Source organism: Alosa alosa, chromosome 19 (assembly GCF_017589495.1).
Source record: "Alosa alosa isolate M-15738 ecotype Scorff River chromosome 19, AALO_Geno_1.1, whole genome shotgun sequence".
NCBI classification, from domain to species: Eukaryota; Metazoa; Chordata; class Actinopteri; order Clupeiformes; family Clupeidae; genus Alosa; species Alosa alosa.
The window spans coordinates 13,096,144-13,113,826 of record NC_063207.1 but is presented as its reverse complement, the minus strand read 5'-3'; the positions used below and the strand labels follow the sequence as shown (position 1 = coordinate 13,113,826).

General features: G+C 44.4%; 2 protein-coding genes across 2 annotated transcripts in view; both read left to right on the top strand.

The window, feature by feature from the left end:
• map4k5 (mitogen-activated protein kinase kinase kinase kinase 5) overlaps positions 1–8,535 on the top strand; it is a 49,412-nt gene extending 40,877 nt beyond the window's left edge. The window contains exons 25-33 of the mRNA XM_048227360.1: positions 1,258–1,378; positions 1,561–1,619; positions 1,845–1,948; positions 2,285–2,462; positions 2,733–2,801; positions 4,536–4,628; positions 4,782–4,852; positions 5,981–6,036; positions 7,293–8,535. Of these exons, the coding sequence (XP_048083317.1) occupies positions 1,258–1,378; positions 1,561–1,619; positions 1,845–1,948; positions 2,285–2,462; positions 2,733–2,801; positions 4,536–4,628; positions 4,782–4,852; positions 5,981–6,036; positions 7,293–7,380 (839 nt within the window). The 3' untranslated portion in view covers positions 7,381–8,535. The remainder of the gene's footprint in view (positions 1–1,257; positions 1,379–1,560; positions 1,620–1,844; positions 1,949–2,284; positions 2,463–2,732; positions 2,802–4,535; positions 4,629–4,781; positions 4,853–5,980; positions 6,037–7,292) is intronic.
• Positions 8,536–9,700: 1,165 nt separating this feature from the next.
• cdkl1 (cyclin-dependent kinase-like 1 (CDC2-related kinase)) lies at positions 9,701–17,465 on the top strand. Its single transcript, XM_048228020.1, has 10 exons — positions 9,701–9,992; positions 11,056–11,288; positions 12,643–12,764; positions 13,551–13,623; positions 14,624–14,714; positions 15,047–15,247; positions 15,667–15,749; positions 16,164–16,220; positions 16,410–16,574; positions 16,937–17,465. Exons 2-10 carry the CDS (start codon positions 11,121–11,123, stop codon positions 17,039–17,041), a joined length of 1,065 nt encoding a protein of 354 aa, XP_048083977.1. The 5' UTR covers positions 9,701–9,992; positions 11,056–11,120; the 3' UTR covers positions 17,042–17,465.
• Positions 17,466–17,683: the final 218 nt, after the last annotated feature.

The window sequence follows — 17,683 nt, the reverse complement described above, 5'->3', positions numbered from 1 at the left end:
ATTGCTCACTGCCCAATTGAGTTATAAAACGCTTGCCTGTTCAATATAATTAGTGACCGCTTAATGATGACTGATTATAAGTCCAGCCCAATTTGAGAGGTCATACACTGTTTTGTGCTACTGTGTCACAGTGTTCAGAAAACATCAAAAGAACATGTTATCCATGTGTGTTTTATCTGTAAATAGTCACCATAATGTATTAAACTTTCCCAGTCTTTGTACAGTCATGTTAACCAGAGAGTGTAATTATCTAAATGTCCACCAGGGGTACTCCAACCCTGCTCTGATACGTGCTTGTGGTACTTGCTATTACACTGCTGGAAAATTCAGCTTTTTTTTTTTTTTTTTTGCATTACATGCTGCTACATCTTGCACTCTAATGTCCTTTTTTTGTTTCTCTCTCTCTCTCTTTCTCCTCTCTCTCTGCCCCTTCTCTTCTCCATCTTCCATATTCATCTTGCTGGCTTCTTGTCTGTTGTCATCAGAAGGTAAAGTCACACTGCTAAACATGGGGTCTGTAGGGAATGTTCTGTGTGCTACTGGTGTTGCTTAGCGTTGTGCTCTCTCCCCTTTTGCGCATCCCTGGGTCTTTCCATCCTCTCTAATCTCACCACACACACTGCTAATCGTAAAAGAACAATCTAGAAGAAGCAGCAGCTACTGTTGATGGTTATTCACCACAAGCTTAAGGCCACATGCTGTCCTAGCGTCGGTAGCCATCTAAAAATGCTCCTGATGGTAATGCATGTGAGGAGAGGGTAATCACTTGGGTCTATATAGAAACAGTTGGGCCTGTAATTACATCTTTTAGGGATTGTAAAACAGAAGAGAGAATGTCCGCACACCAGAGTTTAGCTGCTTTAGCTTAGGTTCATCTGCCGAAACGTTGTCGGTTTCTAATTAAAAGCTGGGTGCTAAACTCCGGTGTACAGACATTCTCTCTTCTGTTTTACGCTCCAATACCTTTGTCCTGCAACTGGCCTAAAGAAAGGTGGGATGTGCACACAACTACTCCGCTAAACATCTTTTAGGGATTGGTCTTAAGGATCAAGCTTAAACGCATCCCAGATGTGCTGCTCTGGATGGTGGGGTGTGGGCCTATTTGCCCCAACATTCCCATTTTAATCGTAACGAACACCCTAATCACCACATTTCACTAGTTTAATCTTCTAACCTTCTAGTCCTTATTTGTTGGTGTGGAGCTGTCTGACCATGTCGCCTCCATACTCATGCCGTTCTCTCGCCCTCTCCTCTCAGGGAAGACATCCTTCCAGCTCTACTCCCACAATTTGATTGGTCTGTTTGAGCAGCTGCGGAAGCCAGGAAGCCTGGCTGCTCAGTTCCAGACGCATCGCTTTCCTGACAGAATCCTACCCAGGTGTGTGTGTGTGTGTGTGTGTGTGTGTGTGTGTGTGTGTGTGTGTGTGTGTGTGTGTGTGTGTGATGTCATGAGGGTGATTGTGTTGGTGATAAGTAACCCTCTCAACGTTTGGGTCGGATTGGTATTACAGTGGCCTTTACTCTTACACTGACCTTTTGACCTCTGTTGTGTGTCCACAGACGGTTTGCCCTCACAACTAAGATCCCTGACACCAAAGGTTGCCACAAGTGCTGCATCGGTGAGCGCAGAAATTTGTGTTCATGTCATTTCTGTTTACTTCTTGTTTGACCAGTACCTTGACCCAACCATAAGAGCAGAAGAGGGTAAAGTTGGCATGTTGAAATTAAATGTCTAATATGTGAAGTGTTCTCTATTTATATTTATATTTTATATTTATATTTATATTTGTGCTCTATTTTCTCTTCATTTTTGTTTGTCTTCCGTCCCTCTCTCCCTCCCCCAGTGAGGAACCCATACACAGGGCATAAGTATCTGTGTGGAGCGCTGCAGTCTGGGATTGTGCTGCTTCAGTGGTACGAGCCTATGCAGAAGTTCATGCTTATCAAGGTGAGTGGTGACATTCAAAAGCAGTCATACAAACACAGCTGCATGCACGTGGGCATTCACACACACACACACACACACACACACACACACACACAGGGACACTTACATTCAAAGAGATGCAAAACCACAATGATTTATTTAGATTAGAAATCTTTTATATAATTTTGTAAGGGGATTTGGGTAGGTGTCTGCCAAATGCCATAAACAAGAGTAAAAACACACACACACACACACACACACACAGAGAGAGAGACCCGACCACTCAGCAAACCCAATCATCTCCTCAGCCTTTCCCGCTCCAGTGTGGCCATTGATCCCCTTTCTCGCCCCCTGCAGCACTTTGACTTCCCGCTGCCGAGCCCGCTGAAGGTGTTTGAGATGTTGGTGGTGCCCGAGCAGGAGTACCCCATGGTGTGCGTGGCCATCAGCCAGGGCAGCGAGCCTGGCCAAGTGGTGCGCTTCGAGACCATCAACCTCAATTCCTGCTCCTCCTGGTTCACTGAGATGGGCTCAGGTCAGACTCGCACACAGATACACATGCATGTACGCAGGCACATGCGCACACGCGCACACACTCACACACACATTACATTTTCATCATGACATTCATTCACCTCTCACTCACTTGAAACGATGAAATAATCCCTGTAATATTGTATTGTCTGTGTATGTTTGTGAGATGGGTTCAACTCAGAACTATGGCCACACACACACTCTCACTTGACATGATCAAATGATCTCTGTGATGTGATGACTTTGGTGTGTGTGTGTGTGTTGTGTACAGGTGGCCATCAGGTGGATGCTATTCATGTCACTCAGCTGGAGAGGGACACTGTGCTTGTGTGTCTCGACAGTAAGTATGACGCCTGTATGACATGTAGGCCAGGCCCAAGTAAACCCTACCATGTCGTATAGGTCTCACACCACCCTTTTATCTCTTTTCCATCTCCTCCTCCTTGTCTGCAGAGAATCTGAAGATAGTGAATCTGCAGGGCAAACTCAAGTCCAACAAGAAGCTTGCATCAGAACTCAGCTTTGAATTCTGCATCGCTCCGGGGTGAGTGTTTGTATGTGTGGCGTGTTAAAAGTCTTGATCTTGAATACAAATGGGTTGTTTCTCTGTATGGCTATGCAGTGGGTGAGTGAATTGGGATGTTTTATGTGAGTGCTGTCACATGCGACTTTGGGTGTGTATGTGTGTGTTTTATACAGTGTGCCTTCAGGACAGTGTCCTGGCCTTCTGGAAACATGGAATGCAGGGGAAGAGCTTTAAATCTAATGAGGTAAACACCACACACACACACACATACACACACACACACACACTCACTCAGCATATGCACGTACACACACACCCACCATATGCACGTGCATGGTGTGTACTCACACATAAGCATATGTTCATTCACATATTATACACACAAGGTCACGACCTTTTGTCAGAAGAGGAGGCAAGAGATTGCACAGCCTGGGGCATTATATGATGAGATGCATCTAATTAACCCCCCCAATCAACCCTAAACACTCCAGAGTAAACAACAAAGTGGAGGCTCTCCTCTTTCATACGCCACAAGTCATGAACTGATGCTTTGGCACCTTCCTCTCTCCACATGGATACATGAGCTAATGCCCGGGGAGCAGCAGTCAGAGTTTCCACAGGCCGCTGGCTAACCTGCGCGCACCCTGTGTACCGGTGGAAGTGTGTGTGTGTTGTATGTCAGCTGTGGGTCAATTTAACTGCATGAACACCCTCACCTGTTGGGCAGGCGATCGTACACACACACAAACACACAATATTGTATAAAACCATTCATTAATCAGGGGAAATGTACACATGTACATGGAAGCTGGCATGCATTGCACACATGTTCACATGTTGGTGCATAAGCAAACACATGCATATTTTGTGCATAAGTGAGCACGTATACACACACACACTCACGCACTTCCGTATGTAAGTACTTGTATGTTTTTGAACTTGCTGAACCTCATATATATATACACACACACACAGAGACATACAGGCACTCATGCACACACGGTACACATATCACGAGCCCTTTGTGCACGTGTGTGTGAGGCATAAAGGCTTGCTCTTTTACATGGTGTTAACCTGATCACGGGGTGCTGGCGCACACAATGAAAGGTCGGGGGTCGGGGTGAGGTGAGGTGTGGTGTGTATGAAAGGCGATAGGCCCCATCTGTTCCATCACAGCCCTGCTCAATGCTCCCCGCTACCCCTTTGTGCTGCTGTGAGTGGATGTGGTCATTGTCAATATCCATACAGGCGCCATGGCATTTTCATCTCTATCCTTGAGAGACAAAGCCACTGTCTCTCTTTGTGTGTCTGTGTGTGCGCGTGTGTGTGTGTGTGTGTGTGAGTGTGAGAGATGTGGGTAGGAGACCCACCTGTTCATTGGGTATAGTGTGTGGTTGAGAGGCTGTATGTAACCATGCGCATGCATATGTGTGTGTAAATGTTGACGCCTGTATGACATGTAGGCCAGGCCCAAGTAAACCCTACCATGTCGTATAGGTCTCACACCACCCTTTTATCTCTTTTCCATCTCCTCCTCCTTGTCTGCAGAGAATCTGAAGATAGTGAATCTGCAGGGCAAACTCAAGTCCAACAAGAAGCTTGCATCAGAACTCAGCTTTGAATTCTGCATCGGCTCCGTGGGTGAGTGTTTGTATGTGTGGCGTGTTAAAGTCTTGATCTTGAATACAAATGGGTTGTTTCTCTGTATGGCTATGCAGTGGGTGAGTGAATTGGGATGTTTTATGTGAGTGCTGTCGTCATGACTTTGGGTGTGTATGTGTGTGTTTTATACAGTGTGCCTTCAGGACAGTGTCCTGGCCTTCTGGAAACATGGAATGCAGGGGAAGAGCTTTAAATCTAATGAGGTAAACACCACACACACACACACATACACACACACACACACAAACACACAATATTGTATAAAACCATTCATTAATCATTTTGGTGTGTGTGTGTGTGTGTGTGTGTGTGTGTGTGTGTAGCGGGGTGTCTGCGGGCACCTCAGGTCTTGTAGCGTAGTCATCTAGGCGAGAGGAGATATCAGATCTCTCGAGTTAAGCCATTTTCATGCCAGGTGTGTGTGTGTGTGTGTATGCGTGTATGCATGCATGCTCGCTCATCTCACAGGTGTCACTGTGGCTTTGTCACCTTGCTTCACTTAGTAACACCCATCTTTGTGTGTGTGTATGTAGTGCACTCGTGCAAGTGTGTGTTTATATTATGTTTATATTGTGTGTGTGTGTGTGTGTGTGTGTAAATGTGTGCGAGCTGCAGACCCTTAGACCCCCACTCCTTACAAAGCAGTCAGCTGTGTTTGCCCTGTTATTGATGGGATCAAACAGAGCCCTTTCCCGTACAGCATGCAGAGCCCTATTCACAGCATCTCTGAGGCCTCCTAAAGGTCAGTCATCAGGACTCACCTTCAGGGCCACACTCTAAACACACTTGAGCAGTGTTTTACCTCAGTGTTTGACTTGTTGGTCTCTGCTTTACCACACTGGGTTTTACTCCCCCCCCTCCCCCATATTATCTAAAATAGCATGTTAGCAAGTTATCATTGTCTGGCCAAAATTACCTTCGCCCGTTACAGTATATTTACCATATTCCATCTCATAGTGACGCAAATATTGTCACACTGCTTTGCTTTGCTTTGCATCGTTCCCATCGAGAGAAAAATTGCCCAAAATCTTAAATATTGAATATGAAAGTAGCAAATAATGGCATCATATCAAGCAACAAATAATATCAAGCAACAAGTTGAGTGTTTTTTGTTTTTATGTGTGCTGTTTAATTAAGACCGTTTTAGTTGATGTTTCAGTTTTGCTGGTATAAGTTTTTGGTCTTATAAAGGCTGACTGAACTCTTAATTTATGTGTTTGTTATATTTTGTGGTCCTTGTGGGTCTTGTTAGGGATGTGTGTGTGTGTGTGTTTGTACACATGTATGTGTTTTTTTGTCCGTGGGTATTAATGATGTGCCTCCATTCTCAGGTCACACAGGAGATTTCTGACCCCAGCAGGGTGTTCCGACTTCTGGGATCAGACAGGTTGGTGATCACACACACACACACACACACACACACTGTCTCTCTCTCTCTCATGAATAGCACTCTCTCTTACCCACACACACACACACACAATACACATTCTGCTTCTTATACTCTGTGTCTTGGTTTAAAATGAAATGCTTTTTTACAAAGTAAAGTGAACTGAACTGAAGCACAGTAGCTACAGGTACTTCCTTATTCTACCCTTCTCTTTCACACACACACACACACACACACACACACACACACACACACACACACACACACACACACACACTTTCCCAAAGTGGTATATTATTAACTGTCGAGGGACCAGGGAGGAGGAGAGTGTTTACCTAGAGTGGTGTCCTGTCCCTCTCATTAGTTTCCTCTCTTTACCCCACCCTGCCCATATGACCAGACTCTCCTCATGTGTCCTTACCACACATACCTCTTCATTTCAACTGTGTGTGGGTGTGGGTGTGTGTGTGTGTGTGTGTGTGTGTGTGTGTGTGTGTGTGTGTGGGGGTGGGGGGGGGTGGGTGTGGGGGGGTGGGTGGTGTGTGGGGGGTGGGTGTGTGGAATGGGCATTCAGTTGATTTTGTAAGCATTTATGTGCCCTTCTGCCAGTTTTTGTGTACATATGCTGTTAGGTTTTTATCTGTGAGTAAATATAGTTGGCGTGTCTGTGCGTATGCCTGCGTTTACGTACACACATTCATTTATAGTAAGGGTGTGTGACTGTGTGTGTGTGTGTGAGAAAGAGAGAGAGGAGAACTGTTTTAGCTGATTGCTCTGAGTGTGTGCATGTGTGGTACTGTGCCCGCTGCCTGGCACCATGTTTAATTCACCGCCCCACGGGCACTGCCAGCTCGGCCAGGATCTCTGTCTGCCTCTGAAATTACATCTGATGGGCCAAGACAGTATGGATAGTGACACACACACACACACACACACACACACACACACACACCCTCCTTTCGAGCACTCTCACTGGTACTCAGGCATTCACACACTTTCTTGCTCAGGCACCGTGTAGATGTCAGGTCTCCGTCACACACACACACACACACACACACACAAACACCACAAGGCAGTGACGGGCTCATGTCCAAATGGAAGACACATTATCTCCAGTGTCATGCTTAGATAGACATCAGTCTTTTTATGTGTTGCTCTTTTTCAGTCCACCCCTGTTCTTCCTTAAGCATAAGTGTGTGTGTGTGTGTGTCAGTGTCAGTGCTGATCTGTGTCTCTCTTGTGTCTGTTTTATATAGGGTGGTGGTGTTGGAGAGTCGCCCCACTGATAACCCCACAGCCTACAGCAACCTCTACATTCTGGCTGGCCACGAGAACAGCTACTAACCCTTTGGCACCAACTTGCACACAAGCTAGAGCTACGGCAACTGTGCTATCTCCCACTGTCAACGGGTACAGCTTTGAGTATGCGCTCACACACACACACACACCATCTGGTTCTCCGTTGATCGTGGAAGTCCAAGTCCCTCTGTTTGGGTGGCTTGGTCCAGGCCCGTCCGAAGACCTTTGTGACGGCCTGGAGAAAGCGTCATGACCTTTCAGCTCTCCAGACCAGTGCCCAGAGCTGCCAGACACTGACGTCTGTAATGCAAAAGTAAATGTCTTTTGGACAGCACATTATTGCTCTGTCTTTCTATTTGTCTATTTATCTCTCTCTCACACACACACTGTCTCTCTCACACACACACATACATACATACACACACATACATACACACACTCTCACCTTCTATCTTTCCTTCTCTGAAACATATCACTATGAGCTACAGTTATAGACTGCAGTGTTATTGATCTATGAAGTGCCAATATCAGTGAGGATGGTCAGTTTCTCACGCATACAATAATAATAACCAAGTGTTTGGTTAATGGGAGTCAGACAGAATGTCTAACAGAAGTGTGGTTTTTGACTTGGGAGTGTTGTTGTTTTTTTAAGCCAGTTAGCTGGTGGCTAACTTTTAACTTTCCTTCTCTATGGGAGTTTTAATGCCGTAGATATGGAAGGACTAAGTCTGGGATTAAAAAATAAAAGAAGGAAAGAAAGGAAAGGAACTTCTCGGTCAGTTTATCATTTTTTTGAGGATTGACTATTTAAACGTGTTATTTATTAACGTAGGATTTGGGAGGGTGGGGGTGACCAGAGACTAGTCACCGTGAAAACAGAAAAGGTCAAAAGCAAGGTTTGTTTTGTTTTGTTTTTCTCGGCTTTGTAATATAGTGGATTTTTTTTCCAGCTCCTATCAGTTTATTTTTAGGAATTTGATTATAATGTAAAGTGGTATTCTTTTTATGATCCGTTGTTGCTTTTACTCAGATATTTGCACCATGTAAGCACTTTTGTACATTAATGTTGTTTCTTTTTTATTTAAAGTTTGACAGAACGTGGTGGTCACTACGTTTTAATGACTGCCAGGTTTTTTCCTCGCAAAACGTTTAATGTATGCAGTTTTTTTTGTAATAAAAAAGCTATTGTTAACAATAAAACTGAGTTTCTGATTGATTTCTTTTGATAATTACTTTTTAATAAGTAACTTATTACTGTGTGATACTTTCACTAAGCTAACATATGTTTCATTAGAGGGTTTAAGTTTGACCTTTAAAATACTACTGTTCAGTATTTGACCCTAATATTCTTGACCTTTCTGAATGGGAAAAGAGCTGGAAAACGGAGTTGATATGACTAATATAATGAATAGCCATTCCATTTGGCCGATGTGAATAATTTCAGGTAAGCACTCTGGGAAAACAGAATCAATCCCTTTGAGCTTAATTGCATTTCATCCCTGGCTAACCTTTTTTATTTGGACTGTATTGCTGTTCAATAGAGTGCTTAGGTTGCGAAGAGAGTTGAGTTGGCATTAATTTTTTCCTCATTAATTAGCTGAGAGCTGACAGAGGTGACCTTCAGAAACCGAAGAACAACAAAATCTTTGTCATTGTTTTGCCTCTGCCTCGTCAACGCTCCATCTTTAGTAACCATCAATGGCGTATTTGCTAAATGTAGCACAGTGAGACCTCCTCCCTCCATCATTTCCCAGCATCCAGGTGGTGTTGCTCAGTTTGTGTGTGTGTGTGTGTATCCCAAAGCAGGTCTATATTTGGGGCCTCTAGTGGTTTAAAAGTAGCTGCTGCACAGCACCCAGACCGACAGCGAGTCACTCTGAGACTGTCGTCATCACACCAATGGTTGGCACGGCGACAGCCCCCTGTGTATCTCTCTCTTCCTTTCTCTTTTTCCTCCCACTTGCTCATTCTACCCATCCATCATCAGAATGTAGCGTCAAAGGAATTCCCTGTACAGTAACCAGCAGATGTCATGATTTGCATTCAAAGGGTGCCTGCATTTGCCTTTTACATCTATAAATCCACACAGCACCAGGGAGGGGAATCCAAACACAGATCTGAGCACATTTCAGGTCCTAAAATAGGAGCTCATGTCTGTGATCACTGTGACAATGCTCTGTGTGTAAGAGGGAGTCAGAGAAACTGCACAGGGAACAGTGGTGTCTGTGTTTGTGTGTGGTAGGAGAGAGTAAGGGAAACATGCACCACAGCCTCTTGTGCCCAGATACATCCTGAGCCAAAAGACCCCAGCGCAGTTAGTGAGGTAAGCAGTGTGTGTGAGAGAGAAAGTGTGATGTGTTGCTACCAATCAGAGTTGAAGCGTGTGGTTATTGGTGAGTATGTGTGCTAGGAGATATTGCTCTCAGCTTGATGGGGGGTGGAGCTTGCTTTGTAGTTCCTATGGGGACCAGACTGTAAAAGCGAAGGACCTGGACAAGAAGTATCCCACTCAACAAACCCACACACACTCAGACGTTTACACTCGTCGGGTCACACACAATACTGACAAACACATCCCTTCAAAAAAGTCGGACGATTATCTGGTACTACATCTGTTTTATCTCTGCAGATCCGATTGGTTCTTCGCTCTACAACAGGTGGGTGAAACTATAATCTAATTTATGTGTAGGCTATAATGTTAGATGTGTTTTTCTCGCTTCTTTTTTAGTCTCAACTCTGTTGAGATGGCTACACGCAAATCTGTTCTAAGTTTGTTGCCATCCACAAGAGTATAAATGCACAGAAATTCTGTTGTCTACAGCTTCCATATTTCCATTTTTGCGTAGGCGAATCGGTAAAAGATTTTTTTTCCGAGATCTGGTTTGGTTCTTTGCGTTTGCTCTCTGTGATCTTTCACGTTACGCAATCCCCATGTACCCTCAGGTGTAGTGTTGCCGCGGCCGGGTTAATTGATCTCTTGATCCGATGTAATCGAATTGTATGCCCGCGATAAGGGCAGTCATTCACCTGTTGCCCGGAGATCATTTTCCAAGCATTTGTTGTTGTACAAATCCCCGTGGCGAAATTGCATGCATAAAGTGGGTTACGTGCGGCCTGATGCTGAGTGTTTTTGAATGTTGGAAAGCGACTGTTAGATGCGCCTGTTGTTTATCCAGTGTGGTTTTGTGACTGAACTGTCCACAGAACGTCCAGTAGGCTAGTTTGGCGCTGAAATATCCTATTTTCTGCGCACGGTAGTCCAGAGTCCAGAGTTGGTCCATGATGAAAATGAGTGCATCTGCAAACAGGTCCCTTTAAACACAATGTTTCTGTTTGTTCCGTATCCTAGCTGTTGATCAGCCCACATAATGCACAATCTTTGAAGGGATGATATGTTTAGCCTACTAAAAAAGAAAACACAGGCCCAAATAAATATTTCGGTCAACAAAGCGAGGTTAAATATTGTTTTAGGTTTTGCACAAAATATTTCTTATAACTTAAATATGAAAATATGATTATAAATTAGAAAACGTACAACTACCTCTCAAATAACCCAAATGCATTGGACAACGTGAAGCGAAATAAATGCTACCTGTTATGATTTTCTGAAGAGCCGACAGGATCTACCACAGCATCCAAAAAAAATCTATGAGCAAACATCTGATGTTGTATCTGCTCCTGGAAAATGTCTGCAAAGTAAAAGTTTGTCTCGCATCTCAGGTCGCGCCTGTGCGCACAGATTGCGCCTGTGGTGGAGATTCTGTCGGGAGCCACCGCTTTGCAGGATGGAAAAGTATGAGAAGATTGGAAAGATTGGAGAGGGCTCATATGGAGTCGTATTCAAATGCAGAAACAAAGACACGGGCCAGATTGTGGCCATCAAGAAGTTTGTGGAATCTGAGGATGACCCTATCATTAAGAAAATCGCTCTTCGGGAAATCCGTATGCTTAAGGTAACGACATTTACGTTTATACGTTTCTTATTATTAAAGCTAAACTAAAGATTTGCATTTGACAACAGACTATAAAATGTGGAATGTTAAACTGCCTGGTCAACTTCCAAATTCATTCTGGTCAGTTTGGATGCACCGAGCGTCAAACTGCTTAAAAACTGCTGTGTCTATGTGAGCTGCGCTTTTTGCTCCTATTCTGACAAAATATAAATATATTCCCTTTTCTCTATAATTTTCGTTTACTGTCCGATGTCCATAGCTTCTTATGCCTTCCAGTCTTGAAGTTAAAAATCTTTTTTTTTTTTCATGAATGTAGCAGCATGCGTGTTTTCATGAATGTAAAACCGTCCTGGGTTGTGAAAAAAACCCACACTCACACTTCAGCCCTCTGTCTTCATGCCAGGAGAAGTGGCAGGAGTAGAGTGTTTAGAAAGGTGTTATTCTGGAGCACACACAAATTCTCACAGACTTCCCATTGGTGTCCTGATGCCAGCTGAGGTGCCATGAAGTGTGTTGCTGAGCAACACACACACACACACACACACACATCGCTTACCACACACCTCTACCATGTGCCCATGCCCAGATGCCAATGAAGGTGGCACAAGGCTAGATTAGAGACCCATCTCCAGTTACCCTACTTGGACGCAGGACAAGAGAGTGCTTTCTCTGTCCATTCTCTTCAGTTTTAGAGTTTGTTCTCTTCCACCGTCTAGAGCTCAGTGAGGGTTCATACACAGAGAGCCATGAAGCATCAGTATGCAGAACAGTCCTGAATTTGACAGTTCTCCATAGGCCTTGTGATTTTGGCCGTCACTGGCTTAGACGTTTTTCATAGTAACAACTGCTGAGCATGTAGATTACAACCCACTGTTCTTGATGGATGCCAAATGTAATTAATTATTTATATGAGCTGCCCACCTTCATATGGAGCAGCATGGAATTTCTTACCTCTTGCAAAAAGGTCAGAATTACACTAATGGTCTTGAATGTCAGTATTGACAAATTCCCAATTTGTTGATAACATGTAGGTCAGGAAAATAGTCTGTGAATGTGCACGGTTGTGCCTAGAAATCTGGGTGAAACAGCAGCCAGTTGTACCTAGCGATGAAAGGCTTGTTATTGTGTGCTTGCGGGTTATCTGATGTGCCATGTGAGATTTTTATGAGCATCCTGTTTGCCTTAAGATGTGTGTTTGATAAAACATGCATCAGCTTGCCCCTGACAGCTCCTGGTCATTAACACTTCTTCAATGCACCTCCGTGTGTGTGTGTGTGTGTGTGTGTGTGTGTGTGTGTGTGTGTGTGTGTGTGTGTGTGTGTGTGTGTGTGTGTGTATGTGTGTGCTCCTTCAGCAACTAAAGCACAGTAACCTGGTTAACCTAATCGAGGTGTTTCGCCGCAAGCGTAAGCTACACCTGGTGTTTGAGTACTGTGACCACACTGTCCTCAATGAGCTGGACCGCTACCCACATGGGTAAGTGTGTCACACACACACACACACACACACACACACACACACACACACACACCACATGCAAAATGGGAAGTTGTTGGACTGTTTTCTTGCCTTTTTGCAAATGTATGCATACTGTATTTTACACTCTTCTGTTATTTCTGTTGAAGTCCTAAACACACACACAGAGATCACACTCCAACATTTGTAGGCCCCCCACCTCTGACTTGTTTCTCAAAAAATAAAAAACACACAACACAACACTCTCACTCTCCCTCGCTCTTTCTCTCCCACACACACAAACACACTCCACATTCTTTAACGAGAGGCTGTCCAGTCCAGGTTCTCTGGCAGCCATAATGTTTGACGGTTGTCATGGCGTCAGAGCTGATTGTTGCGGAATGTTTATTGCGATGCTATGTCTTAGAATCCATTGCTGGCACAGGGTGGAAGGGCTGAAATGGTCCCCTCCGGCTCGATTTAGGCCTCTCCCTCGACAGCTCTGATAAATGGACTCTGAATCAACAAACCCCCAAGCCAGTGCTACTGACAAAACCCCTACCTACCTCAATACTTCCTCTGTCCCTGAGGGAGAGAGAGAACATGTCTTACTTTACCTGTCTGTAAGCCAGGTAAGGGAGGAAAAAAGTTTGTCCTGAAACCAATAGACACGCCATAGGACTATAGGCAATACAATGACATGGTCTGAGATGTGGATTTCAGCGGGGAGTGGGTTGTTTTTGTGGAGAGGATCGTACTGGTTAGGCATTGCTGATTGCCTGAGTTGTTTTTGTCTGAACACTGCAGAGTTCCTGAGCACCTGGTGAAAAGCATCACCTGGCAAACACTCCAGGCTGTCAACTTCTGCCATAAACAAAATGTAAGACACATCATGTCCACATACACACCATGTCTATATTAATTAATTTAGCAGACGATTTGCATCCAAAGCGACTTGCATATGTCAATTATATTACAAGGGTCAATTATATCCCCGGGGCAACTCTGGGTTAGGTGCCTTGCTCAAGGGCACAGCGATGGAAACTGGGTATTGAACCCACCACTTTTCAGGCTGCTGCATGCTAACCCGGGTCCTTAACCACTACACTACCACCGTCTCACACTAATCATGTCTACAAACACACACTAACACCATTTCTACATACACAGACTAACACACCATGTCTACAAACACACACTAACACCATGTCTACATACACAGACTAGCACACCATGTCTACATACACAGACTAGCACACCATGTGTACATACACAGACTAGCACACCATGTCTACATACACAGACTAGCACACCATGTCTACAAACACACACTAGGACACCATGTCTACATACAGTAACAAACTATTGTCACAGCTGTGTTAATATGCATACTGTGAACAGAACCCACAGCTTCTGCCCTGTGTTCTTCACTCACACACTGCACCCCCTCCCCTTGAACACTCCCTCTTTCTCTCACTCATTCACTCCACAGAGCTAGTTCATGGTTGTCCTTATAAGAATTCTTTTCTCTTTACTGGTGGGCTGTTAAAACACGCACACGCACACGCACACGCACACACACACACACACACACACACACACACACACACACACACACACACACACACACAGAGGGGCTAGTCAGTAGTAACAGCCCTCTTCACAGGGTCTCTTTGTAGGGTTAAAGGGGAGGGGAGTGAAGGCCTTTCCCTCTTTGCTCCTCTAAAGACAGTCCATTCTGTCAGTCACTCCCAACCTATTCGTCCGTAACCTCTTCTAAAATACTGATCCTACAGTAAAATGCTCTGTTTAAACAAGCAAAATGTGTTTACTTTTTGTGTTTTGTGTTTACTGTGTGTGTGTGTGTGTGTGTGTGACAGTGTATCCACAGAGATGTAAAGCCAGAGAACATCCTCATCACCAAACAGCAGGTCATTAAGCTATGTGACTTCGGCTTCGCCCGTATCCTCAGTACGTATCGCACCTTTAAGATAGTCCTCCTAAATTGTAGGGTTGGATCAAGCTGCCTCGTAATGTCCCTTTTTGGGACAGAATGTGCTTCTCTCACTCATGCACTCACTCCCTTTCTCTCTCTCTCTCTCTCTATTGTTTTTCTCATTACTCCTGTTTCCTTCTGTTCATAATCTATCACTCCCTCATCTCTCATTCACCATTCTGTCTCTCTCCCTCTCTCTTGCTTTTAATTTCCTGTACATCCACTTTTCTCTGTCTCCCTCCTGTTTACTCTCCCTCCCTTCTTCTCCATCTCCTCTCCATTGCCCCCCCCCACTCTCCCTCAACAGCGGGGCCCTGTGACTACTACACAGACTACGTGGCGACCCGGTGGTACCGGGCCCCGGAGCTGCTGGTGGGGGACACGCAGTACGGCCCCCCAGTGGACGTGTGGGCGGTGGGCTGCGTCTTCGCTGAGCTGCTCTCCGGCTCCCCCCTCTGGCCGGGCAAATCTGACGTGGACCAGCTCTACCTCATCAGAAAAACACTGGGTAAGAAAAAAAGCATGTTGTGGTGATTGTGTGTGTAGATATGCGATGAAATATTTAAATGATGAGACGCAATATTTACAATCATGATGTTGATCATGAACATCAACTTTGTTTTTTAATATTTATCATATCTTTATTACAAGGATACAAGGAGGTTTATTTGTCACATACATATAAATAGTAACGTAAAGCATGTAGTGAAATTTCATTAGGTGTTCAGCTTTTTCTGTGCGAGTGCAAAGAAAGATAGATCAAGAAATATTTTTTAATAAATAGCAAGAGAGTATTTACACCGGACATATTCCATTAATATTTTGTCTGAATATTTACGTTTGTCTTCATGTGTAAGTGTAACATGGCGTGAACAGTGAGTGTATTTGTGTAGTGCTGTCTGTGACCTGACTTCACTCTCCCTGTAGGAGATCTGATCCCCAGGCACCAGCAGGTCTTCAGCAACAACCAGTTCTTCAGTGGGGTATCTGTCCCTGAACCACTAGAGATGGTAAGAGGACAAGCGCACACACAAGCCGCACACACACACACACACCTTGTTTGCCCTCAACCTCATTGAAGCATACACAATTAATTTGCTGTTAATCACACATAAACATCCTGCCATATCAAACTTTCCAAACACACTCCCAGGGGAAACACACACAGACACACACACTCTCTCTCACACACACACACACACACCTTGTTTGCCCTCAACCTCACTGAAGCATACACAATTAATTTGCTGTTTGTAAACATCCTGCCATATCAAACTTTCCAAACACACTCCCAGGGGAAACACTAACACACACACTCACACTCTCTCTCTCTCTCACACACACAAACACTCTCATTGAGGGAATACAGAGCACTGTGAGGAGGTCCCTTATCACATAATCATTGTTTGTGTGTGCATCTTTAGGAGACTCTGGAGCAGAAATACCCTAACCTCTCTTACCAAGCACTCAGTCTTATGAGGGTAAGCCACACACACACACACACACAGAAATACTTTTTGGTTTAATCTTCATTGTCATCCTCCTTCCAGCACCGCATTGTGAGGAAGGTTGTTGATTGAAATATAACTATAACATGAATATGAATATACGTAAAGGTAAATAAACGATTACTTAGAGTTGCCCTTTGGCCTTTCACCCTCTGACCCCAGGGCTGCCTGCGGATGGATCCATCCGAGCGTCTGACGTGCGAGCAGCTGCTTGAGCACCCCTACTTCGACAGCCTGCGAGAGGAGAGTGAGAGCGTGGCTCGGGAGCTCAACCGGGCCACCAAGAGACGCTCGCGGCAACCCCGCGCCAAACACCTGCCTCCTGGGGTGAGTTGCCATGGAAACGTTGCATCTTCTGCCCTGTTGTGCCAGGGGTGTCCCCCAGTGTTGTACTATTTCCCACCGGAGGTGAAGACACTGCAATCTACCAGCCATTAAGAAATTGTCATGCATGCTATGGGGTTGTATAGGGAAATTGTGTTGAGATTTTATAACCATAGTACTTTACTTACTCTACTTAGTACTATTGTACTATTGAGTTATGATTAGATAGATAGATAAGATAGATACTTTATTGATCCCCAAGGGGAAATTCAAGATTCATGTGAGCGACTTAATGTAACCAAATTAGTTCTTGTACTGAATCCTCTCTCTCCTTCTTTCTTTCTCTCTCTCTCTGTCTTTCTCAGTATTTGCCTCAGCTAACCAGCAGTAGCATCTTCCCTGTTCTGGACAACAGGAACAACAAATACTACAACTTGCGCAAATTCAACTACCACTTCCCCAACATCTAACACACACATGCATACCTTCTCCCACACAAACGCAGACACACCAGCAGTTTCCTTGGATAACTCAGGGACTAGCCAATGCTTTGAAAACCCCTCACTCTCACAACCTGCAGAAGATGGTCCAATCAGTATGTCGGGCAGCAGAGGGGAGGAAAGTGACCGGTGTAGGAGTATCCCTTCCTGTGAGGGTTACTTTAGTGTGAAAAATGAAACACGGTCTGAGGAGAAACTAAGCAACCAAAAACCTATTTTCAGTCTCACTAATACTCTTGCAAGCCAGATTGCTAGGTTTTTATATCTCCTTTATTTTGACCTATTGCCTAGTTCAGGAACAGCAGTTGCAAACCTCTGCTGGACAAAATACCTTTGAGAATGTTGAAAGGACACTCTCCAGTAGCCATTTTAAGCAGAAGCAAGTTGGTACCCATTAGCTCTAACTAATAAGTGCAAGAGCAGGTAATTTCAGACCCAGTGTGGCTGGGTCCAAAAAGCATAATCTATGTCTAGGAAGAGACCTGCACAACATTTCTCATTTCCTCAAGTGCAGTTTGAATCTAAAGCCATGTTTGAAAAGCTAGTGTTTCTCAATATTCCAACCATTTATTGCATTATGTTCCTTTTTTATTTTTTATTCCTTTTTCTATC

What these genes read in the sequence shown, in the direction of transcription:
- cdkl1 (XM_048228020.1), top strand. Translation starts at nt 11,121, where the DNA reads ATGGAAAAGTATGAGAAGATTGGAAAGATTGGAGAGGGCTCATATGGA. An exon ending in GGGAAATCCGTATGCTTAAG is followed by an intron (nt 11,289 to 12,642) that starts GTAACGACATTT and finishes GTGCTCCTTCAG; the next exon opens with CAACTAAAGCACAGTAACCT. An exon ending in CGGCTTCGCCCGTATCCTCA is followed by an intron (nt 14,715 to 15,046) that starts GTACGTATCGCA and finishes CTCCCTCAACAG; the next exon opens with CGGGGCCCTGTGACTACTAC.